This window comes from Staurois parvus, unplaced genomic scaffold (genome assembly GCF_062004578.1).
Source record: "Staurois parvus isolate SC_StPar_1 unplaced genomic scaffold, SC_StPar_1.0 ptg000698l, whole genome shotgun sequence".
Lineage (NCBI taxonomy): Eukaryota > Metazoa > Chordata > Amphibia > Anura > Ranidae > Staurois > Staurois parvus.
The window spans coordinates 7,540,630-7,567,380 of NW_028318494.1; the positions used below are offsets into that span (position 1 = coordinate 7,540,630).

Below are 26,751 nucleotides of genomic sequence, written 5' to 3' on the forward strand. Positions count from 1 at the left end.
AAGGTGGCTGGTGCATTGCACAGCCCAAATGGCATGACCAAGTATTCAAAGTGGCCAAACCGGGTACGGAAAGCCGTTTTCCACTCGTCCCCCTCTCTTATGCGTACCAGGTTATAGGCCCCCCTTAAATCAAGCTTTGTGAATATAACCGCAGCCTTTAGGCTCTGAAACAGTTCTGGTACCAATGGCAGTGGGTAACGATTTTTGATCGTGACCCTGTTCAGCTCCCGGTAGTCGATACAAGGTCTCAGGGTTTTGTCTTTTTTCTCCACGAAGAAGATTCCCGCTCCTGCTGGAGAAGTGGAGGGGCGGATGAATCCCTTCTGGAGGCTGTCCTCGATATATTCCTTTAGGGCCCCCAATTCAAGCTCAGATAGGGGGAAAATACGCCCAAAAGGGATTTCAGAGCCTGGTAACAGGTCGATTGGACAGTCATACGGGCGGTGGGGGGGCAGAGTATCGGCTCCCCGCTTACTGAACACGTCCAGGAACCCATGATAGGCTGCGGGAATAACCTGTTTCAAATCGGAGTCTCCTTCGGAGCAAAGGAGAACTCGGGGCCCTGCGGGGCCCGAAGTGCGACAATGTTCCCGACAGTATGGGGAAGGGAACGAGGTTGACCGGTTTCCCAGTCAATCTGGGGGTTATGGGCCCGTAACCATGGGAGCCCCAGAATGACTGGGAAAAGAGGTGATGCAATAGCGTCCAGGCGGAGGAACTCCTGGTGCTGGTTGGCAATGATAGTGGCAATGGGGGGAGTTTCCTGATTAACTACCCCCAATTTTATCTGGGAACCATCAGCCAAAAAGATGTTGAAGCCCTTCTGTCTGTGTTGGAGAGGGATACCCTGCTGGTGAGCAAACTCTAGATCCAGGAAACAGCTGCATGCCCCCGAATCAACTATGGCTGTCACCTCCACGATCTTTTCTGGAAGCTGAAAGGAGAGGGGCACTACTAAGTATTGCGAAGGACAGGTATTGCTAATAGACAAGGAAGAAAAACGGGTGCACTTACTAATTTTCTGAGGGCAGGATCGCACCATATGACCAGCTTCACCGCAGTAAAGGCAGAGGTTCTGGGCTCGTCTGCGCTGGCGTTCCTCCGGTGATAATTTAGGCCGTGCCAGACCTAGCTGCATAGGTTCCGGAACATCTCCTGGTGGTGGGTTCTGGATGCTTTGTCGGGTTGGTGGACTGGGGCCTAGGAATGGACCCCAGGTATTTCCGCGACCCTGGCCGGACCTCTCAAGCCTGCGTTCCCGCAGTCTTCGGTCAATCTTAATTGTCAGGGCAATAAGGTCTTCTAGAGACTCGGGAACCTCCACCCGGGCCAGCTCATCTTTCAAGGGATCGGAGAGCCCCATACGGAACTGGTGCAATAGAGCGAACTCATTCCAGCGTGTGTCCCCCATCCACCGCCTGAAATCAGAGGCGTATTCCTCTGCTGCCCGCCGGCCCTGTCGGAGCGCATATAAGGTCGCTTCGGCAGAGGCTGCCCACTGTGGGTCATCATACAAGATGGCCATTGCTTCAAAGAAACTATTGACCGATCCCAGGTGAGGATCATTGTTTCCCCTTAGCTGGTGGGCCCAATCCTGGGGTTCACCCTGTAATAGTGAAATAATGAATCCTACCTTCACGTTTTCGGTCAGGAAGGTACGGGGTTGTAGCTCAAAGAACAGGAGACAGGAATCACGGAATGACCGGAAGCGTGTGCGGTCCCCGTGAAAACGCTCCGGTAAGGGTACTCGGGGTTCTGCCATAGGGAGCGGGGCGGAAGCCCCTGAAACTGGCTCCTGAGCTACCAGGGCCGGGGGTGCAGAAACTGGGGCCTGTGGGGCAGGGTCAGAAATAGAGCCAGTCTGGATGCGATTCTCCAGCTGCATGCATCTGTCCTGCAGGGCCGTTACGGCCTGCGTCAAATTAGCTAGGTGCCTGCAAATTTCCTCTAGCGGGGAGGGCCCTCCTCTAGGCTCAGTCATGGCCTTTTGGTACTGTAAGGGACCACCCGGCGGTACCACTAGCACTCCACTGATCGGATGTTCCCAGCGCACGGAGTCTAAGCCCCAGAGTACTTGTTCACCAGGGCCCCTGATGGTGGGGATGGACTTGGAGTACCCCAGGACCAGGTCGTGACTACTGAGAACACCCGTCAGTGGTAGGGGTATTCGCCAGGGGCTCCCACGGGAGAGAGCCAGGTATGAGGAGGTCTGGAGACCCCGTTGAGAGGGATGGATGGATGGCTGAGCAGGTGCAGGGTCATACAAGCCGGGTCGGTAACTATGGGGACGGTGCAGTACAGAGCAGCGGGCAAAGAATAGTCGGGTCACACGCCAGGTCAGCAACAGCAGGTCAGATCCAATAGGGGGCATTCAGGAGAGAGGTCAGGCAAGCAAGGGTCAAAACAGGAGAAAACAGCAAGGTCAGGGCACAATCCGGGTCAGCAACTTACTTTAAACAGGTTCACAGGTTCACAGGATACAAGAGACCAAAAGGCACTGAATGACAGCTCAGGGCCGTTTAAATATCCCGCCCTGCGCTGTCATTGGTGCCAGGCGCGCGCCCGTGGTCACTACTGCGCATGCGCGAACCTGATTGCCGCGGTCGACCAAGTCCCGGCGCTCGCGTACAGGGAGGTGTACTGCGCCTGCGCCGAGCCCAGCGGCGCGGCGATCTCCGACACAAAGCTTGGTTAAGGTAATATAGAAGTGGACCATTTCCTGACAAAAATCCTCAGCATAAGGATAGAGTGCGATCAACCACTTACCGGGGAAGGAAATGTCTGTCTGGGTGATTCCAGTCTACAAGGGTGTGATGAGGAAATACTTGGGTGGAGTGTTTAGGTCTGTGAGAACTGAGTCTAGACCCATATTAGTGGAAGGAATGATGGAGTATTCGAATTTCAGAGGGGAATGTACTACCTGGCCAAGAAAGGATAGTCTCCATCTGAAATTCGGCTACTGGAATCCATTTTGTTTAGGGACAGGAGGGACTCAGCATACAAAAACGTATCCTCTGGAGGGTCTCTGATTGAATCAGAAGTATTAGAGATCTCTGTGTTAGACTCCATCCGAAAAGGTGAATGAGGGCGTTTCTTTTTTTAAAAATGTTACAACTAAGTGATTTGCAATGGAAAACCTGCCCATAAGGCAGTGTATATAATACCAAGTGTTTGTGCATTATTAAAGCCAGCTCCACTCAGAACTAAAACATCAGTTGTGTGCTTGCTGGCTAGAGTTATGTCAACGTGCTAAATTCTCAGGGGCGTCAGTGATCTGTGCAGCACAAACAATGAAACTGCGCAGCAGATGCATCTACTGAAAGGCCAATGGATCTTCCCACAATACCATAGGACATGCAGGGGTTGATTTACTAAAGGCAAGCATACTTTGCACTGTACAGCCGTGGCCAAAATTTTTGTGACTGACACAAGCAGGGGCGGACTGACCATTTGGAAACTTGGGCACTGCCCGAGGGCACGGGGTCAGTAGGGAGACCCATGAGATGCCCCTGGTACCTTTTTCATAGGCTTTTTTGAGTTTGGGCAAGGACACAGGGGACCCATGATCCTTTATTGACCGGGGGCCCCATGAGTTGTCAGTCTGCCCCTGGACACAAGTATTCATTTTCACAAAGTGTGCTGCTTCAGTATTTTTAAATCTTTTTTTTTCAGATGTTACTATGGTATACTGAAACATTTCATAAGTGTCACAGGCTTTTATTGACAATTACATGAAGTTTATGCAAAGAGTCAATATTTGCAGTGTTGACCCTTCTTTTTTCAAGACCTCTGCAATTCACCCTGACATGCTGTCAATCAACGTCTGGACCACATCCTGACTAACAGCAGCCCATTCTTGCATAATCAATGCGTTGTCAGAATTTATGGGGTCTTTTTCGTTCACCCACCTCTTGAGGATTGACTACAAGTTGTCAATGGGATTAAGGTCTGGGGAGTTTACTGGCCAAGGACCCAAAATTTCGATGTTCTGTTCCCCGAGCCACTTAGTTATCACTTTTGCCTTATGGTAAGGTACTCAATCATGCTGGAAAAGGCATTGTTCATCACCAAACTGTTCTTGGATGGTTGGGAGAAGTTTCTCCTGGAGGATGTCTTTTTACTATTCTTTATTCATGGCTGGGTTCTTAGGTAAAATTGGCTGAAAAACAACCCCAAACATGAATGGGCTCAGGATCATTTACTGTTGGCATGACACAGGACTGATGGTAGCGCTCACCTTCTCTTATCCAGACAAGGTTTTTTCCAGTTGCCCCAAACAATCGGAAAGGGGATTCATCAAAGAAAATGATTTGTATTGGGGGAAATGATATCTCTCTCTCTGGAGTCTATACCTCTTTTAATACAAGAGACGATTTTGCTCACTTTAGAACCCGCAGCTTGGCATTGCATGTCATTATTAAGCTTGTCATCTACCAGAACCCCCAGATCCTTCTCCACCATTGATTCCCCCAGTTGTACCCCCCTAGTATGTATGAAGCATGGATATTCTTAGCCCCCAAGTGCAGAACCTTACATTTATCAACATTAAACCTCATTTACCACATAGTTGCCCAATTACACAGTTCATTGAGTCTGTCCCTGAAGCTTTTCCTGGAGAGAAGTTGCTTCTTTGCTGCCCTTCTTGACACCAGGGCATTCTCCAGAAAGCTTTGCCTCACTGTGCATGCAGATGCACTCACACCTGCCTGCTGCAATTCCTGAGCAAGCTTCCCGCAGCTTAATCAACTTTAGGAGACAATCCTGGCACTTGCTGGACTTTCTTGGGCGCCCTGAAGCCTTCTTCACAACAGTTGAACCTCTCTCCTTGAAGATCTGGTTGATTTAGGTGCAATCTTAGTAGCAGCAAGATCCTTGCCTGTGAATCCCTTTTTGGGCAAAGCGATGATGACTACACATTTCCTTGCAGGTAAATTAATATTTGTGTCACTCTCCAAACTTTTTGCCAGGGCTGTAAGTGCATTGCAAGTGCCGTTCCTCTAGATGTGACGGGAAGCTCTGAAATTATATATTTATCACAGGTACTTATATAGAGCCGTCAATTTACGCAGCGCTTTACATATATATTGTACATTCACATCAGTGCCTAACCCTCAAGGGGCGTACAATCAAAATGAGGGGAAGCTCTGAAATTATATATTTATTACATGTACTTATATAGCGCCGTCAATTTACGCCGTGCTTTACATATATATTGTACATTCACATCAGTGCCTAACCCTCAAGGGGCGTACAATCAAAATGAGGGGAAGCTCTGAAATGAGTGAGGAGCTCTGTTGATTTCTGTCACACAATCGTGCAAGCAAAAAAAAAATTTGTTTTTTATTTCCTTGCATGTGATTGGGTATTCTTTGCAAAGTGAAGTTTTACATCATTTACTAAGCTCTGGAGCAACTGCACTTGCAAAGTGCACAGTTTATTTGCCTTTACTACATCAACCTCTATGGGTTATCTAAAAAGCCAACACAGTAGAACCAACTTGTCCTGAGGCATTGCATGTTTGACTGAAATCTGGAGTTGATGTATTCGTATGTCAGTCTCTCTAACTGTAGCTAGAGCTATTATGCTCTTTTATAAAAAAAAAAATGCTTTTTCAGCAAAGCAGTTATGTATAGTTAAACCTCTGAAAAGGAGACCAGAGGTGCCCTTTTGTCAAAAAATATTTTTTGACTTTTATAAAAAATATTTATAAGCGATATTTAATATATCTCAGCCAAAAATTAAACTTTTTTCTTTTTTAGCTTTTACCACAATAGACATTCATGAACCATTCTACATTATCTTTACAGCCTATCTCTGGAAAAGAAAAAACCCTCCCTTGCTGCCCCCACACTACAAGGGTTAAATGCTCATCTAGGTGTAGAGTAATGGAAAAAGCAGTTTTACTTACCTGTTCCTCTGAAAGCCAGAGTTCTTCTTCCCTACACTCCAGCGACAGAATGTCCCTTGGGATTCTCATGTCCAATTCAAGGTTTAGATTCTCTGCAATGTATTTGATATTGTTAGAGGACCTGTGTCCACCAGAGCGTAGGGGAGAAGAGGCTGCAGGGACCAGTCTAGCAGTATAAAGGAACCCTGAAAAAGCAGAGAATTGGGTATATATAAGTGCTTTTTGTTCCAATACCCTAGACCTGAAAGAGCTTTTAACCCTTGCAGTGTGGAGGCAGTCCCACTGAAGGAGAGTAGTTTTGTTTTCACCAGAGTTCAGCCTTAAAGTGTTACTAAACCCAGGACCCTGCATTCACTATATCTGGTCTAACCGGACCCTGCACTCACTATATCTGGTCTCCCCGGACCCTGCATTCACTATATCTGGTCTCCCAGGACCCTGCATTCACTATATCTGGTCTAACCGGACCCTGCACTCACTATATCTGGTCTCCCCGGACCCTGCATTCACTATATCTGGTCTCCCCGGACCCTGCATTCACTATATCTGGTCTCCCCGGACCCTGCCTTCACTATATCTGGTCTCCCCGGACCCTGCCTTCACTATATCTGGTCTCCCAGGACCCTGCATTCACTATATCTGGTCTCCCCGGACCCTGCATTCACTATATCTGGTCTCCCCGGACCCTGCCTTCACTATATCTGGTCTCCCAGGACCCTGCATTCACTATATCTGGTCTCCCAGGACCCTGCATTCACTATATCTGGTCTCCCCGGGCCCTGCATTCACTATATCTGGTCTCCCAGGACCCTGCATTCACTATATCTGGTCTCCCCGGGCCCTGCATTCACTATATCTGGTCTCCCAGGACCCTGCATTCACTATATCTGGTCTCCCAGGACCCTGCATTCACTATATCTGGTCTCCCCGGGCCCTGCATTCACTATATCTGGTCTCCCAGGACCCTGCATTCACTATATCTGGTCTCCCATGAACCTGCATTCACTATATCTGGTCTCCCAGGACCCTGCATTCACTATATCTGGTCTCCCCGGGCCCTGCATTCACTATATCTGGTCTCCCCGGGCCCTGCATTCACTATATCTGGTCTCCCAGGACCCTGCATTCACTATATCTGGTCTCCCCGGGCCCTGCATTCACTATATCTGGTCTCCCAGGACCCTGCATTCACTATATCTGGTCTCCCATGAACCTGCATTCACTATATCTGGTCTCCCAGGACCCTGCATTCACTATATCTGGTCTCCCCGGGCCCTGCATTCACTATATCTGGTCTCCCCGGGCCCTGCATTCACTATATCTGGTCTCCCAGGACCCTGCATTCACTATATCTGGTCTCCCAGGACCCTGCATTCACTATATCTGGTCTCCCCGGGCCCTGCATTCACTATATCTGGTCTCCCAGGACCCTGCATTCACTATATCTGGTCTCCCCGGACCCTGCATTCACTATATCTGGTCTCCCCATAACCTGCATTCACTATATCTGGTCTCCCCGGACCCTGCATTCACTATATCTAGTCTCCCCATAACCTGCATTCACTATATCCAGTCTCCCCGGACCCTGCATTTACTATATTCGGTCTCCCCGGACCCTGCGTTCACTATATCCGGTCTCCCCGGACCCTGCATTCACTATATCTGGTCTCCCCATAACCTGCATTCACTATATCTGGTCTCCCACAGTACACAGAACATGGAAATGCAATTATATTGGTAAATATAAACTGCTAAATACCTTTTCTCATCAGCAGTATATAGCAGTCTTGTGACTTCTATCAGTGTCCAGCCAAGTACTGGTTAAAACTAGTAGGAGGAGTTTTCATTCTCCTCAGACTGTCCTAAGAGGCTGCATTACCCCTGATCCTCTGGACAGTGCTAATTGGCCCTGTGCTGATCATATGCACCCTCGCAAAAAAAAAAAGAAAAAACCTCTAGCCATACACACTAAACTGACATGTGCAGTGTGACTCCTAGAGCTCTGTACTATCAGCAGATGGACTCGGGACAGTAAAAGAAGGGGAAGATCAGATAACACAGGATCAAACAGCCTTTTTACATAATGCAGAGGACTAACCCCTTAGGTTCCACAGTGAGTATAACAAGCATGCTTTACTGCATGTACAGACTGATTGTACTGTTGTGGGTTTTGTAACACTTTAAATAATAACAGAAATAATGTAAGTGATAAAGAATGTCCATCAATCCATGTGATATGGCAGTATTTGTGGTTTGATTCTGGTGATGTAGAGTGCAAAGGAATACCACCAAAAAAAGTCATGACTATTGTTACAGAATGGCCTTAAACTGGAACAGCAAATCACCAGGATTGATGGAGGCAGCAACATAAAAAATATAATAAATAAAATGATGTACAGTAGCTCCCTGTACTATGCATTAAAAACCTTCCCTCGTGTCTGCAGATGCAACATAAAAACCGCCCCATATTTTCCATATAATCACTGACTTGCCAGGCAAATATTTTACTTCCAGAACAGCCTAAATTTCCATCACCACATATTAGAGAGATCTATATAATTGTATTTTTAAAGCTGTCTGAGAGATTACAGGTGAGGTGATGGAAATGAATCTATTTATTGGATTAGGACCAAGCATCAGCTTGCATTGGAATATGTATTCTGCTTGCTCTGCTGCCCATGCAGCTTAAACACTTGAGCTCCGGAAGGTTTTGCCCCTTCATTACCAGGGCATTTATTGATATTCAGCACTGCGGTACTTTAACTGGTAGTTGTGCGGTCATGCAACACTGTACCCAAATTACATTTTTTTTTACACAAATAGAGCTTTCTTTTGGTGGTATTTAACCATTTCAATACCGGGCAATTTTACACCTTCCTGCCCAGGCCATTTTTCACGTTTCAGCGCTCTCACACTTTGAATGACAATTGCGCGGTCATACAACAGTGTACCCAAACTAAAATTTTATCATTTTCTTCACACAACTAGAGCTTTCTTTTGGTGGTATTTAATCACTGCTGGGGGTTTTATTTTTTGCTAAATTAACAAAAAAAATCAAAAATTTTGAAAAAAAACACATTTTTCTTTGTTTCTGTTATAAAAGTTTGTAAATAAATAATTGTTCTTCATAAATTTAGGCCGAGATGTATTCTGCTACATGTCTTTGGTGAAAATAACCCAAATTAGGATGTATTTTTTAGTTTGTAGGAAAGTTATAGAGTTCACAAACTATGGTATAGATCTGAAAATTGATCAATCCTGAAGTAGTGACAGCCAATCTAATTTCTTGAGGTCCAAGAATGTCAGAACAGTACAGATATCCCCCAAATGACCCCTTTTTGCAAAGTAGACAGTCCGACGTACTTCATAAGAGGCATGGAGAGTTTTTTGAAGTTGTATTTTTTTTTGTCATAATTTTTTGGAAAATTAAAAAATTAAAACAATTATTTTCACTATTTTGTTTTTACATACTGTCACCAGTGCAGTACAGTGTCATCATATAACTGGCATGGCGGTGAATAGGGACACTGACTGGTGACAGTATGAAAAAAAAATATATATATATTTTTATTTTTTTAATTTTTTATTACATTTTTTTTAAATTTTTTTTAAGATTTTTTTTTCATATTTTACTATGACCAAAGTAGTACAATGTTACCATAGTAACATTGTACTACTTTGGGGAAGTGATCAGTATTTAAGCAAGCATTTACCAGAATGAAATCGATTCATTCAGGTTTTTTTTTTTTTGTGCTTAGCTGTGCTTCGGCCACAGCTAATCACATGACATGTGCATGTGACCATTCACAGCTAGGCACTAGTATACAATGGATGGCATGAATGAAGCCATCCATTGTATACAACTGTCATGTGACCTGCTGTGATTGGTCACAGCAGGTCACATGGTACCGGCAACGGGGGCCAGTACTCAGATCTGTCATCGGTCGTGTCCAAGGTACATGGCCGGTCGGTAACAGATTGCGCCGCTGCGCGGCTCTGCAACTGCACGAACTGTGCATGTGTGGGAGCACGCCAAATGGCGTGCACCCGGAAAGGTGAAGCATTTTTGCCACCGCCAAACGGCTATAGGCCGGGCGGCTAATGGTTAATCACCACTGAGTTTTTTATTTATCATTATATAAATGAAAGAAGACTGAAAAAAAAACCAATTTTTAAGTTTCTGCTATAAAACATATCCATTAAAAAATAAAAGCTAATTACACGCGTACCTCGGTTTACAAATTTAATGTGTTCACTGGGACGTTTTGTATTGCAAACAATTCAGAAACCGAAACACAGTTTTCCATAGGAATGCACTGAAAACCAATTAATCTGTTCCAGAGGTCAGCAAAAAAGTAAAAAAATATATATATTTTATCTGTTCAAAACTATAAAGTGCACTTTACTGTACAGAGACATGATTAAAAATTTCCAGAATGGCTGCAAAATTCGATGCAAAAACCGCTCCAACACCTCCACACTCGACGCCACGTGCTACCCACATACTCCAGCATGCACGGGGCCGGCGCTATAAACCTCCCAGGCGCAATTCATCCTGGGGAAGCTTGCTTCGTATTGCGAAAAAAATTTGTAAATGCATTGAAAACCAATTAATCGGTCAGAAAAAGTGCACTTTAAAGGCACGGGGCAGGCGCTATAAACCTTCCAGGCACAATGCATCCTGAGGAAACTTGCTTCGTATTGCGAAATAAAATTGTAAACCGAGCAGAGGCGGACTGACCGTTTGGATACTCGGGCACTGCCCGAGGGCCCGGGGTCAGTGAGGTACCAGGGGCATCATGAGATGCCCCTGGTACCTTTTTCATAGGCTTTTTTGAGTTTGGGCAAGGACACAGGGGCCCCATGATCCCCTATTGCCCGGGGGCCCCATGAGTTGTCAGTCCGCCCCTGAAACCGAGGCATTATTTTCAATGGATTTTCATTCGAAAACCGAAAATTACGTTAACCGAGGTGTTTGTAAACCGAGGTACGCCTGTACTTCACAAATGTAGGCCAAAATGTATTCTGCTACATGTCTTTGGTAAAATCCCAATAAGTGTATACTGATTGGTTTCTGTGAAAGGTATAGGGTCTACAAACTATGGCATATATACTGCAATTTTTATTTATTTTTTAATACTTGTAATGGCGGTGATCAGCGACTTATAGTGGGACTGTAATAGTGTGGCAGGCAATCTGACACTAACTGACGCTGGCTGGGAGGTACACTGACACTACCAGTGACACTAATGCAGTGATCAGAGATAGGGCCCGTTAGATATCATGGGGCCCCGTACAGCCTACCTGACAGGGCCTCCCCCCACCGCCAGAGAAAATATAAAAATTATATTTATGGTAAAAATACACAAAACGCTATTAATGTACACAATCCCAACAAAAATCAGTTAAATCTAAATGATAAAACTGTACTGAGTTAATAAATAAAGCTGTGTGTGTAATTGAGGTCTTGGGGCTCATTCACATGGGTGCTGTGGTCTGGATAGTGTGAATCAGTGGTTTGTTTATGTGGCTGGAGCAGCTTGGAGCCATTTTCAGGCAACCTATGTTACACTATGGAAATGCTGCAGGTCCTAATTTGACAGGCATATGGGTGTAGGTGTACAGCCCTGAACTCAGTGAGCATTCATGGCCACTTCCCCACGCCTGACAGATGAAAGCCTGTGTTCATATAGCTGGTGTGTCCTCATAGTGTAACAGGTGGCTCCAGCCACATGAACAACCCCCTCATTCATACTGTACAGGCCAGAGGACCTGTGTGAATGTGGCATTTTTTCCATTTTTTTTTCCTCAGCCCATTCATTTCAGTGGGCTGCCTAACGTGTGGGAACATGCAAAAATACTGCAAGCATATTATTTTAAAAGTGTGTTGACCTAACCGCACAGTAGTGTGGTGCCATGCGTTTTGGTGGCTGTGAATGCATCTGTGTTTACTAGACGTGTGGAGGTGCAATTAAGTGTCCATGGTACCTGCACACATCTGCAAAGGGCATTGCGTTTCTTTGCTGTGCAGGAAAATGCATGCGTTTCTGCACCACAAATGGTGGGAACAAGTCCAAGGGCCGATTCACACTATAGAAATGCTGTTTAGATGTGTTCCAGATGCATTTTTGCATGACCGTTTTTGACGCGTTTTTAGCGTGTTCCGGTGCATTTTTTATGCATTTTTTACGCCTTCCAGTGCGTTTTTTATGCATTGCAATTAATTTTCTCTCCTCTCTCTTCAATTTGTCGAAGGGTTAACTGTGTGCCTAACAATGTGTAATGTGTGTGATATGTGCTGCTTTTTACAAAATATCAGTTTGCTCTTTCTCCCTGCTTTGGGGGGAGAAGAAACAAAGAGATCATTCCCTCCGTACAGAACCTCCTGTTGTTTGTTAACACAGGTATTTGGCCTGTGATTGGACACAGCAGGTCAGCAGGTCTCAGCCATAATTCACTGGCCGAAACCTGCTGACAAAACAAAACCCAGAATTGTGCACCCTAAACCCAGAAGCCACTGCCGACATACAGGTACGTGAGTGTACCTGTATGAGCCAGTAAAATGTGGGCGGGCGGGCGGTTGGCAAGTGATTATTTCACATAGGTAACACCATCACCATTTGGAAGAAACCAGCCTCCAACGCTTCTACCCAACCAGTGCCACAACGTGGATAACAAAAAAAGCCTGTGTGCAGCCTCCAGGACCTCGAACTACCCATTGCATTATAACACATCTCCAGTTGGTTCAGCGCTCCTATATCACAAAGGCTGCTAACCCGGAAAAGAACGCAATACCTTTACCTTCCTCTTGCTGGACCTGGACAGAGGTAGGCGGGTGAAATCAGAGACAAGTCTATTTACATTTGCCTGTCCATAGGGCTGCAGGGACGGTCTGGTCAGGTCCGCCAGATTGAAATTGGAATGCTTGTCTGAAAGGGCCTTAGGCCCCTTTCATGGGAAGGGATCGGTCAGGTCTGCCCGTCAGTTTTTCAGGCGGACCTGACTGTAATGTCCCTGCAGCCCTATGGACAAGCAAATGTATATAGACTTGTGTCTGATTTCACCAGCCTACCTCCAATCCAGTTCGCTAAAAAAAAAAAAATTGAATTGGATTGGAGGACAGTCGGATGGTAAATGAACAACAGAGTCCATTTAATCCCACCTGCCCATACAGCAAAGCGGGCTCTGTCTGTGTCTGCTCTGCATAAACTGAGCGGTCCCAGACCTGTCCACTCATGTGAAGATGGCTTTAGACCAGGGGCGGACTGACAACTCATGGGGCCCCCGGGCAATAGGGGCTCCTGTGTCCTTGCCCAAACTCAAAAAGCCTATGAAAAAGGTACCAGGGGCATCTCATGGGGCCCCTTACTGACCCCAGGCCCTCGGGCAGTGCCCGAGTTTCCAAATGATCAGTCCGCCCCTGCTTTAGACTCCTTTCACATTGAGTGAAGCCAACTCCGACCAGCAGGGAAGCTGTGAGCAGAACCCCTGCTGATCAGAACTGAGTGGGACAGAGGTAACATATGTGCCTGTTCAGTTTATGCAGAGCAGACACAGGCAGACCCCACTAAGCTCTATGGGTGGTCAGGTGTAAACAGATGCTGCTGTTAATATAATTATACAGGACTTATATAGCGCCAACAGTTTGCACAGTGCCTTACAATATAAAGAGAGACAATACAGATACAATACAATATAATACAAGAAGATAAAGAGGGCCCTGCTCATAACAGCTTACAATCTAATAGGGTGGGGCAAGTGGTACAAAAGGTTATAACTGTGGGGGAGGAGCTGATGGAAGTGATAAATGTTTAATTGGAGGTGTGATAGGTTTCCCTGAAAAGATGAGTTCTCAGGGATTGCCTAGCCGGACAGATTGATGTAGAGAGTTCCAGAGGATGGGAGAGGCTCTGGCGAAGTCCTGAAGATAAACATGGGAAGAGGAGACACGAGAGCATGAGAACATGAGTGGAGTGGAGAGGATGGTTTGGGTGATATTTGGAGACAAGATTAGTGATGTAGCTGGGGGCATTATTAGTTTAGTATTTTGAATTTAATTTGCTGTCCATTTAAATCAGACTACGTTCCATCTGGTCCTTCAAAACGGAAAAGGATGCAGTCCTTTCCCATTTTTTTTTTTACTGCACCTGGACAGACCTGGAGATAGGTGGTTGTAAACGGACACAAACCCATTTACACCTGCCTGTCCATAGGACTCCATGGACCTTCTAATCATGTCTGCCTGAAAATTGATATTTTATAAAAACACCCCTTATTGTTTTTACTGATACTTTACAACATTTAAAATGAGAGTTAAATTGGGCATTTATAAGTGTAAATCGGGAGCATAGATTATTTTTATCAGCCCATTTATGGGTGGCCTAAGGCACAACTATTATACACATTACTGAACAAAGAACAGAACTCACAGGTGTAATGAGCCATGAAATTAAAATGATAGTTTTCACAAATAAAGACATACAAAAAAAATACTATATTTTATTTTTGTTGATTTTGCTTTACAGACAAGGACAGAAATCATGAAATGTTAGAATAATGAACATGTGGACTACAACGTACCTAAATAACCCATACACTTACATACAGTATATAAAATTACATCTATTGATATTGCTAATAGATAAGCTATTTATTTTACATCAAAACCCATCTGACTATAAATCATTATTATATTATTAAAGCCATGTATGCATTATTATGGAATGTTCTCCTGGGGAGCCTGTTATTGCAGCCATGAAAAGTCAATAACCCCAACTTGAATAGAGATAAACGAATAGGCAATCTGCAAAGTAACCAACTGTTTAATAATGTTTAGTATATGAAATAAATTACTTAACCTCCCTAGCGGTCTGATTATGTCCATATTTCTGTGTTCAAAGCGGTACATTTTTTTGCATGGTATTTTTTTTATTGTAGGCCTGTAATTTTTAGGATTAACTCACTGAAATCTGTCCGAACAAGAGTCTAGTAAACATCCCGGGTATGTAACAATTTGAAACACTAAATCATAAATTATAATTTAATAAATAATCATAAAAAATAATAATATAATAATAGTAAATTTAATTCAATAATATAAACAATCCAAAAACACTGAAATTTGAAATAGAGCGCCAAGTTCGCACATCACTGAGCAAAGTCGCAAAATCGTTTTCAGTGTCTGATGACGAATTTCCCCCCCGAATCATTATCACTCAATTCTGCAAGTGGTTCTGATTTACTATCGCTGTTCTCTAGCTGGTCTAAAACCGCTTTTGACCTAAAGGGACACTTTTTGGACGCCATGGATGTTTCTCAGTTTCCAGGCAGAAAGAACAGTAAAAATGCAGGCAGGGCGCAGGACAAAGCACTCGGGACAACATGTATGTGAAATGGTTTGATACAGTAATGTTTTACTACGTGATTTTAGTGAATGTCACTTTTTGTCATTTTCAAATTTCCTACCGTTCCGTCCCCTGTACGTCCCAATGCTCGCAGGGGACGGAACCCAGAAGACAGATACCGGCATCCGCCGGAGGACATTGCCGGGGACACTGCAGGGGGGACATCGCGGGAGCGCAGGACAAGGTAAGTGAGAACAGATCCCGCAGCAGCACCGCATGGTAAGCCCGAGTGTAGCTCAGGGTTACCGCTTGTGGTGCTGAAACTTTACCCCGAGCTACACTCAGGAATACCGCCAGGGGGGTTAATTGTATTTTCAATGAAAAAAAAAACAGATAAACAGAAAATAAGTATATACATCAGTTGTGAGATTCATGCTGTACCATGAACTGATTCATGTATGTCAGTGATGTAATCAGTATAACGGATAACGAACCAAAGCGTTCCATCAGTAAAGCACGTGAGAATATTGGGTGAATGATCATCTGTTTTTTTTTTAGTCTCATATCGAAAGTGAAGAAGTTACTAAAGTTACGAAAATTCTTCCACGGCAGAAAGAAAATTCGGAAATGATGTAAAGTATTTGTATTGTATTTTCAGATGAAAACTGTACTGATTAAACTAAAATCGTATGATGTGGTATTGTACAAGAAACATTTTCGGGCTTGTCCCTTGAAATAATTTCGGATGAAAGCTGTGCACTAACAATCAGATTATCGTACGATCGCTTCAATAGCGGGATTTTTTGTACGATTTTCTGATCATGTGTACAAAGCCGTCCACCATACTGCCCCGAACTACATCACTGACCTAATATCCAAGTACCGCCCAGCACGCACAATCCGCTCCTCACAAGACCTCCTTCTCTCTAGTTCCCTGGTCTCCTCCTCCCATGCCCGCCTCCAGGACTTCTCCAGGGTGTCACCCATCCTCTGGAACTCCCTGTCCCAACCCATCAGATTATCACCTACTCTCCTCTCCTTTAGGCGCACCCTGAAAACCCATCTCTTCAGGGAAGCCTACCCCACCCCCTGCTAACTTGCCGACCTCCTCCACTCTTCCTACCACTCCATCCCCCACAGCTATCTCCTCCTGTGCCACCATCCCCCTCCCTCCTAGATTGTAAGCTCGAAAGAGCAGGGCCCTCGATCCCCTCATGTTTTGCATTGTATTGGTATTGTTCTGTCACATGTTCTGTCCCCCTTTGTAATGTACAGCGCTGAGCGAACTATTGGCGCTTTATAAATACTGTATAATAATAATAATAATAATGTATAATAGGCTTAACACAGTGGGGTTGATTTACTAAAACTGGAGAGTGCCAAATCTGGTGCAGCTGTGCACAGAAACCAGCTTCTTACCCCTGGTTTACATATATGCGACCGTGCGGGCCGTGTTTTGCGCTAGCATGAGAGCCCATTCATTTGAATGGACTCCCGTGCCCCGTGTCATACGGGGAAGAAGTTCCTGCGCTATTTCTGAAAACGCAGCCCACACGGGAACCTCGGTTCCCAGTACGGTTGTGTTTTCCAGTGCGGGCGGCGTGCCATTAGAAGTAATGGCACCCGCCCGCGGGTCCGCATTACTCTGTGCGGGTGGTGCGTCTGCACGGATTTTCGTGTGGATCCGCAGTGGCACCACCAGCACAGATGTGAACCTAGCCTTATTGTCAAAGCTTAATTGAAAAGCTGAAGTTAGAAGCTGATTGGCTGCCATGCACAGCTGCACCAGATTTTGCACTCTCCAGTTTTAGTATTTGGATGGATGGAGGTCGGTCTATTATCTAGCAGTTGGAGGAAAGGGGATCTCCTCGGCTTTGTAGAGGAACTTTGATGTTCTAGTTTTGTATAAATATAGCTCATATGTTATACCTTATATCCAGCATTCTCGGGGCCCAGGCTTCACCAATATAGGATTGTATCTTAACTTTGAATTCTCTGCATAAAATAATTAAATTCCAAAAAAGCCTTTCTTCTCCACAACAAAGAAAATGGTCTTACCATTATTAGGCATTCTGAATACTTCAAATGCCTCTCCCGTCATGGTCACAAAAAATACTGGGGGGGAGGGGGTGGTGAGAGCATATATACAATATAGAGAAGTACTTATTAGAACAAAACAAAAAACAGTAGCTAACTATGGACAAGTGGGTTCATTATGCACACTGAAGTCAGAATAGAAATGCTGTAAAGAAAAATGTAGAGGAAAGGCTTATGGTTGGGTGGTCAAACTGAACACTGCTTTGTCATTAAGAAACCCAAAACCTAAGACATGTCTGCAGAGGTGTATCAGAGGTTTTGTGCTGCCCTAGGCAACACAAAAATTCCCCCCCCCGGAGAGAGCGTGAAATTGACCAAGAACACCCCTGGCCCCCCACTACCATCACCCCCATACACCGGCCGCTCATCTCCCAGTGAGAGAGAGAGAAAGACACTCGGCTTCACAGCCCTGGACATCCCTGGGAACGAGAATCAAGCAGCCCACAGACTCTCTCAGCTCCCATCCGGTCCCCAAGCCGCATGTGTCCCCTCTTCCGTCCCTTCTTCCATGGGGGGGGGCGGTGCCCCCCCCCCCGAAGAATGCTGTCCTAGGCAAATGCCTTGTTTACCTTGTGGTAAATATACCCCTGCATGCCTGCAAAGAAAAGGGTCTGGAACCACAGAGGATAGAGGAGGACCAGGCATCTGACATACCCAGAAGTATCAGATCATAAGCGAAATCTCCTGCGCTCAAGGACCCAGGCGGGTGGCGAATAGATGGAACCAGACCTGGAAAGATCGACCACCAATGCATGTAGAGTTGTGCAGCTCCAAATAAGGCTGGGGAAGCCCGACCAATACTGCAAATCGAAACAAAAACGAGAAGCGCACCAACCTTGCGCATTACCTCAGTAACCAAAGTTTATTAATTGTAAAATAATACTCACAAACAGCGAATAAAATCAGGCATATAGGTCCTCAAAGGGACCTGAAAAGTAGAAAGCCAGCGCAGATCCCATCGTGGGGGTAGATACTCAGTGATGTACTGTATCTATATTGAGTGGTTTTTTGTTCATGTTTATTTATTTCTTTCTGTTGGCATTTACAAATGGCTATGGTATTTTGATGACACCTTGGCCCCTCCTCCCAACCCGAGACTGCCCAACCCAGTGGGGAGGGCTTATTTCCAGTTCTTGGGTATATATGGGAGTGAGCACTCTCAGTTCAGTCAGCTCTGATGAAGAAGGGATGCCCTTCGAAAAGCACCAGCTGTACTGAGTATCTACCCCCACGATGGGATCCGCGCTGGCTTTCTACTTTTCAAGTCCCTTTGAGGACCTATATGCCTGATTTTATTCGCGGTTTGTGAGTATTATTTTACAATTAATAAACAATAAATAATGTCAGATACTGAAGATTTTTCAGGCAGTCCAATGAAGACATTGGAGAGCAGCAGTGCAGGTGGTGGCGGGGGTATTATATCTTTTATTTTCAGGCATGCTTTTGGTTTGGGGTTTAGGTCAATTGCTTTGCTTTATTTAAATAGCAAACTTGTCATACTTACCTACTCTGTGCAAAACCTGATCCTCCTCTTCTTAGGTCTCCTGCTGACACTCCAGGCCCCTCCCTTCTGCCTAGTTCCCCCATAGCAAGCAGCTTGCTCTCCTGCTCATCGCTGGATTGAGATTGGGCTCAGGCAAGTTTTAAGGAGGGTGCTGGGGAAGGGGGGGGGGCTGCACACAGAAGGTTTTTATCTTCATGAATAAAATGCATGGAGATAAAAAATCTTAAGCTTTTACAACCAATTTAACCAGTTCCCGGCTGTGCTATAGCCAAAAAACAGCTACAGCACGGTTGGCTAGTTCTGGGAGGGCGTCCATGGACATCCTCCTAGAACCACACCCCCCGGGGTGCGCACTGTGCGCGAGCTGTGATCGCTGTGTTCTATGGACACAGCTGATCACGTTTCCAGGTAAAGGGCCAATCAGAGCTGCCCTTTACCATGTGTCCAATCACAGCTGATCACAGTGTACATAGGAAATGCTGGTTATCAGCAGTCCTCTCCTCATGAAGAGAGGAGGGCCAGTAATTGGCATTTCTCAGAGGGGGCATCAGGACACTTATCATCATTGCCCTGATGATCAGTGTAGATCCCATCAGTGCTTAGTATCAGTGCCCATCAGTGCTGGTTGTCAATGCCACATATGGATGCAGCCTCATCAGTGCCTCCTCATCAGTGCAGCCTATCAGTGCTCATCAGTGCACAACCGTGAAGGAGAAAAATCACTTATTTACAAAACTTTATAACTGAGACTAGGGATAACTTTTTTTTTTACAAAATGTTTGGTCTTTTTTCATTTGTTTAGCAAAAAATAAAAAACCCCAGTGGTGATTAAATGCCACCAAAAGAAAGCTCTATTTGTCTCAAAAAAAAGATACAACTTTAGTTTGGGCACATGACTACACAATTGCCATTCAAAGTTCAACAGCGCTGAAAGCTGAAAATTGGCCTGGAAGGGGGTAAATGTGCCCTGTAGGCAAGTGGTTAAAAGAGTGACAAAGGAGTTGATTTACTAAAGGCAAATAGACTATTCACTTTGCAAGGTATGTTGCACTTTGCAGGGGAATTTCCCTAGAGCTTCATCAATTAGGTGAAGTTCTGCTGACCTCCATGTTCTAGGAAAAATGCTGTTTTTTTGTTTTTTTTTTATTTTCCTTGTACGTGATTGGGTATTCTTTGCAACTGCACAACACTAAGCTCTGGCCAAGATTCCTTTGCAGAATGCAACCTCACTTGCAAAGTGAACAGTTTGATTGTCTTTAGTAAATCAATTCTAAAATCACTAAGAATAAAGTAAATCATTTCACAATTCTGACCTACAACATAAACAGCACCTTTGCCCCTTCAATTCTTCATTTTCCAGGTTTTTTTTGTTAACACTTAATTGAACAAGATGAAGTTAGAAGCTGATTGGCTACCATGTACAGCTGCACCAGATTTTGCACTCTCCAGTTTTATTAAATCAGCCCCCTTGAATCTACCACTGCATAGCCAGAGATGTAATGGATCACAGAATGGTCTCCTACTTCCTATTTTTCCAACAATTCCCCCCCAACACCATTTCCTTTTTCTCTCTCTCTTCCTCCCTTTTTCTTTCTTTATTCCTTTTTATGCTTTCTCAGGTGGGTTCCTTGACTTTCCCCCTGACTAGCGACTTACAGAATGTCCTTAACAGCCTTTCTATCCCTTATAGTTGTTTCAATAATCCGATAACTTGAGGCCTAGCTCTGGACAAACTTTTCCAGACTAGATTGTGATACTTAGACTATTTAGCTCTACTCCTCACATGGTTAGTTATTCCCTGTAATGTGTTGATATTACTGCATCAAGGTCGAACAATGGAATTTTGTAATATTTGTTCATACTGATACTATCGATATAGAATGTATTAAAAAAAAATGACGTCAGCCAGGAGGGAGAATATTTATTTATTTGATGATCAAACCCACATTTATCATTTAATAATTGGTCTATAGGGCATCCTGTAATAGTGAGCTGGGAGCAGGGGTGGACTGACAACTCATGGGGCCCCCGGGCAATAGGGGATCATGGGGCCCCTGTGTCCTTGCCCAAACTCAAATAGCCTATGAAAAAGGTACCAGGGGCATCTCATGGGGCCCCCTACTGACCCCGGGCCCTCAGGCAGTGCCCGAGTTTCCAAATGGTCAGTCCGCCCGATTCATACTGCTACTATCAATATAGAATGTATTAAAAAAAATGACGTCAGCCAGAAGGGAGACTATTTATTTATTTGATGATCAAACCTGCATTTATCATTTAATAATTGGTCTATAGGGTATCCTGTAATAGTGAGCTGGGAGCAGGGGTGGACTGACAACTCATGGGGCCCCCAGGCAATAGGTGATCACGGGGCCCCTGTGTCCTTGCCCAAACTCAAAAAAGCCTATGAAAAAGGTATCAGGGGCATCTCATAAGGCCCCCTACTGACCCCGGGCCCTTGGGCAGTGCCCGAGTTTCCAAATGGTCAGTCCGCCCCTGGATGGGAGTAATCATTTTAGAGTTTCCTCCGCAGTCTTGATGGTATTGTTTGCGGGAGGCTGTAGGGGATAAAATTAAAAATATAGTGTACCTGTTAAATTTGTTTAGGATAACACTGGAAACAGGTCCTTAGCATTTGTACAGCCACTGCAATGTGTTTAATATGTTTTTTTTCTATGACTGTTGGCTCCATCTAATGGCCAAAATACAACATTATGGCCTCTAGATCGATCTGCTGATTATTAGCACATCTCTTTTTTTTTTTAATAAATAAACCCAATAGAGTTGTAGGAATGAAGGGATTAACGTCACATATTTGTGCAGGACGAACGTATTTTCCCCATACTTTCAGTAAGCCCACATGCACACGGGATGTCTTGATAACGCTGGTAACGTTAGCTGTGTAAAGTCGTGTTAAAAACGTGTGTTTTCCAGCTTTTTTTAGCGTTTAGCTGCGTTTTTCCGCATTTGCTTTTTTTTAGCAAACAAAAAAGCTAAAAAATTCCTTTAGAAACCCACTAGTCCTGGGTTTTTTTCCCAGCCAAAAAACATTAATTACAGTCTATGTGTGTATGGACATATAGGATAACATGCTGGGGGGTTTACTAGCTGTAGAAAAAACATCAAAAGCCAAAAACAGTCGCTGTAAAAATGTCCCGTGTGCATGAGGGCTAATAGATTAATTCCGGTGATCATCAGCCCCATCTAGTGACCAAATGCAGTATAGTTTTCCAAAATACCTCAATGAGAAAATATACCGAATTTTGACAAGATGGAGCTGATGACCATAGGAATTATTCTAGCGCAGAAAATACAAGGGAAAATCCCTTAGAAGCTGATTGGCTACCATGCACCAGATTTTGCACTCTCCAGTTTTAGTAACTCAACCCTATAGAGCAAAAACACTTTATTCCACTGGAGGCCATCAGTTTTGGAGTTAATATTATTATTTATTATTATTATACAGTATTTATAAAGCGCCAATAGTTCACTCAGCGCTGTACATTACAAAGGGGGACAGAACATGTGACAGAACATTACCAATACAATGCAAAACATGAGGGGATCGAGGGCCCTGCTCTTTCGAGCTTACAATCTAGAAGGGATGGGGATGGTGGCACAGGAGGAGATAGCTGTGGGGGATGGAGTGGTAGGAAGAGTGGAGGAGGTCGGCAGGTTAGCAGGGGGTGAGGTTGGCTTCCCTGAAGAGGTGGGTTTTCAGGGTGCGCCTAAAGGAGAGGAGAGTAGGTGATAATCTGATGGGTTGGGGCAGGGAGTAATATGTCCTGGAACTCTATGGTTCTTTTGAGTAAAGCTTCAGGATGTGACAGAAGGAAGGACGAAGTTGTCTAAATTAAGGGTTTAGTATTCCAGATAGTGGAAAAGCCATTTAAGTTGCACTTGTTTCCAGCTATCAGTCAATGTTACAAATTGAGATATTTCCCGTATGCACAATGCATTGCACACTTTTGTTCTACCATCATCTTCTCAGGGTGTCTCTATGCATTAAATCAGAAGCTTGTTTCCTTAGAACAGACCAGGATTCTGCAATCTGTTTTCTCCGCTCTGGTAGACTCTGTAGCCTAAAAAAAGAAAATAAGAGATGCTATACATTAAAATCCCAATATTAACCTCCCTAGCGGTCTGATTATGTCCAATTTCTGTCCTCAAAGCGGTACATTTTTTTGCATGGAAATATGTCGTTTTTTATTGTAGGCCTGTAATTTTTAGGAATAACTCACTGAAATCTGTCTGAACAAGAGTCTAGTAAACATCCCGGGTATGATAAAATTTGAAACACTAAATTATAATTTAATAAATAATCATAAAAAATAATATAATAATAGTAAATGTAATTCAATAATATAATCAAACCAAAAACACTGAAATGTGAAATATAGCGCCAAGTTCGCACATCACTGAGCAAAGTCGCAAAATCATTTTCAGTGTCTGATGATGAATTTCCCCCACAAATCATTATCACTCAATTCTGCAAGTGGTTCTAATTTACTATCGCTGTTCTCTAGCCGGTCTAAAACCGCTTTTGACCTAAAGGGACGCTTTTTGGACGCCATGGACGTTTCTCAGTTTCCAAGCAGAAAGAACAGTAAAAATGCAGGCAGGGCGCCGGACAAAGCACTCGGGACAAAATGTATGTGAAATGGTTTGATACAGGAATGTTATACTATGTGATTGTAGTGTATTTAGTGAATGTCACTTTTACAACTTTCAAATTTCCCGCCGTTCCGTCCCCCAAACGTCCCGACGTCGCAGGGAATGGAACCCAGAAGACAGATGCCGGCATCGGCCGGAGGACATTACAGGGGACACTGCAGGGGAGACATCGCGGGAGCGCAGAACAAGGTAAGTGAAGAACAGATCCCGGAGCAGCGCTGCATGTTATTCCCGAGTGTAGCTCGGGGTCACCGCTTGTGGTACTAAAACTTTACCCCGAGCTACACTCAGGAATACCGCCAGGGGGGTTCAGTTTAGGGCGTGACCATCTGTGATGTCAGCACGCACATTGGGATCATGTGGTGGGATCACATGACCGCCGCTGCGAGATTCCTCATACACAAGCCTGTGGTGAGATTCTCAACTATTGTTCAAGCGGCTATTTGGAGCGCTTTGAAGTTTATACCCATAAAATGTGCTTGTTTGTCTGACCCAATGTGTGTTGCTTTTAAGGGGGGTTTGGGCTAATAAATGTGTTATACGGAATCACACTGTGTGGTTGTCTTTCACTTTGCACACATATGGAGTTGAATTACTTATAATCTAGTGTGATGGTGATGAAGCTGGAGGCAGATTGATCAATATCCATTGGAGAAAAATGGCTTCTTGGTCTTTGTTATTCCTGGTTTGATTCCAATCATTTAACATCAAGGAGGTTGATTTTCCACTGCTGGTTAATCACCAGCATCTGGTGAGTGTACATTCTAATGGAGTGTTAGCCCCGGTTCACACCTATGCAGCCATGTGGGCCGCGTTTTGCTCGGGCATGAGAGCCCAATCATTTGAATGGACCCCCGTGCCCGTGACACACAGGGAAGAAGTCCCTGCACTTCTTTGGAAAACGCAGCCCACACTGGAACCTCGGTTCCCAGTACGTTTTCCAGTGCAGGCGGCGTACCATTAGAATTAATGGCATCCGCCCACAGGTCTGCAATTCTCGGTGTGGGTGGTGCGGCTGCACAGATTTTCGTGCGGATCCACAGCAGCACCACCTGCACAGATGTGAATCTAGCCTTAATCACAGCAAGATCACTATGATGGTGGATGAAATTATTTGAAGGGAATATCTAAACAATTCAAATGAGCTGAACTTTCTTCACATCTGTGCACTTTGGTGGAAGTTTTTACATTATTTTGCTATACTTTTCTTAGGCGATATTTGTATATCTAGTTTTTGAAAAATTGAGCGCTGTTTATGAGGACAGTCCTAATATTCATTCATTCAAAGATTGTAAACTCGAAAGAGCAGGGCCCTCGAACCCCTCGTGTATTGTATTGTTACTGTATTGTCTCATGTACTGTCCCCCACTATAATGTACAGCGCTGAGCAAACCTTTTGGCGCTATATAAATACTGAATAATAATTTGTTTTATTTTATTTTATCTAGCTGCTCTGCTAGAGATTATTTCATTTGATTAATTGAGAGCTTTTTTATTCTTTCCATTTAAGAGCGGAGATATAGGTTGCTTATGCAGCCTATATATATTTATTTATTAACCTCCCTGGCGGTATTCCCAAGTGTAGCTCGGGGTAAAGTTTCAGTACCAAAAGCGGTAACCCTGAGCTACACTCGGGAATACCATGAGGTGCTGCTCCGGGATCCCTCGATCACTTACCTTCTCCTGCGCTCCCGCAATGTCCCTCCTGCAGTGTCCCCGGCAATGTAATCCGGTGGATGCCGGCATCTGTCTTCTGGGTTCCGTCCCCTGCGAACGTCGGGACATACGGGGGACGGAACTGGCGGGAAATTTGAAAATGACAAAAAGTGACATTCATTAAATACACTAAAATCACATAGTATAACATTCCTGTATCAAACCATTTCACATACATTTTGTCCCGAGTGCTTTGTCCGGCGCCCTGCCTGCATTTTTACTGTTCTTTCTGCCTGGAAACTGAGAAACGTCCATGGCGTCCAAAAAGCGTCCCTTTAGGTGAAAAGCGATTTTAGACCGGCTAGAGAACAGCGATAGTAAATCAGAACCACTTGCAGAATTGAGTGATAATGATTTGTGGGGGAAATTCATCATCAGACACTGAAAACGATTTTGCGACTTTGCTCAGTGATGTGCGAACTTGGCGCTATATTTCAAATTTCAGTGTTTTTGGTTTGATTATATTATTGAATTAAATTTATTATTATATTATTATTTTTTAGGATTATTTATTAAATTATAATTTATGATTTCGTGTTTCAAATTTTATCATACCCGGGATGTTTACTAGACTCTTGTTCGGGCAGTTTTCAGTAAGTTATTCCTAAAAATTACAGGCCTACAGTAAAAAAATATATATTTCCATGCAAAAAAATGTACCGCTTTCAGCACAGAAATATGGACATAATCAGACTGCTAGGGAGGTTAAAAAGTAATGAAATAGCATTTTTGGTTTGTAATGCTCAGATGCAGGGTAGTTCTGGGTTAATTTCTTTGCTGTGGAAGAAGTGGAACAGCTTTCTATCCTCGATAATGTCTTTTGAGCTTTCTGGGGCAATGAGGAGGACATCATCCCTGCCCAGTTTTGGCTAGATTTGTCCCCATAACCAAATATGGACATTGACCAAAGTAAATTTTTCATGGAAAAGAAAGTACAGAGTGGTTGACAAAAGACTGCTATCTGGCAGGGGACTGAATTGTAATTATTTTTCCAAGCAATACCAAAAACATCAAATTTGGATGAGGTTTTCATATCTGGGTTTCCCACTTTGGCTTCTATATTATCGCTCTCCCTTTCTATACAGAGGAAAGATTGTTGATGTGATCTGTCACACACATACGTATGTATGCAGAGAGAAATAGTTATAAATGAATGTGTCAGTGTCTCTTCAAGATAGACCTGGACTAATAGAGGAAGCTCAGCTGCTCGTATTGCAAGTTGGAAAGATGTGATCAGAGCTGCAAATAGTTCACTAGACATTTGCAGCATAATAAATCCTCTGTCTCTACACCGTGTTCCAAATTATTATGCAAATGATATTTTTCTCATTTACCTAAATAATTGATGTAAATAACAGTCAGCATAATTCTCATGTTATCAACTATTAATTCACATTTTTTTTTTTTTTTTAAACAAAGCTTTATTTGAATTTTTCAATTTACATAAACTCAGCGGATGAAACACTCCAAAGATGCTTCTTGGCAACAAAGTAACCTTTTTTTTTTTTTTT

At 44.0% G+C, this 26,751-nt stretch overlaps 1 protein-coding gene across 1 annotated transcript in view; it reads right to left on the reverse strand.

Moving 5' to 3' along the window:
• Positions 1-22,284: 22,284 nt before the first annotated feature.
• Positions 22,285-26,751, reverse strand: part of WDR93 (WD repeat domain 93) — a 105,317-nt gene continuing 100,850 nt past the window's right edge. Inside the window, exon 16 of the mRNA XM_089653105.1 lies at positions 22,285-22,932. Coding sequence (XP_089509231.1) covers positions 22,830-22,932 — 103 coding nt within the window. The 3' untranslated portion in view covers positions 22,285-22,829. The remainder of the gene's footprint in view (positions 22,933-26,751) is intronic.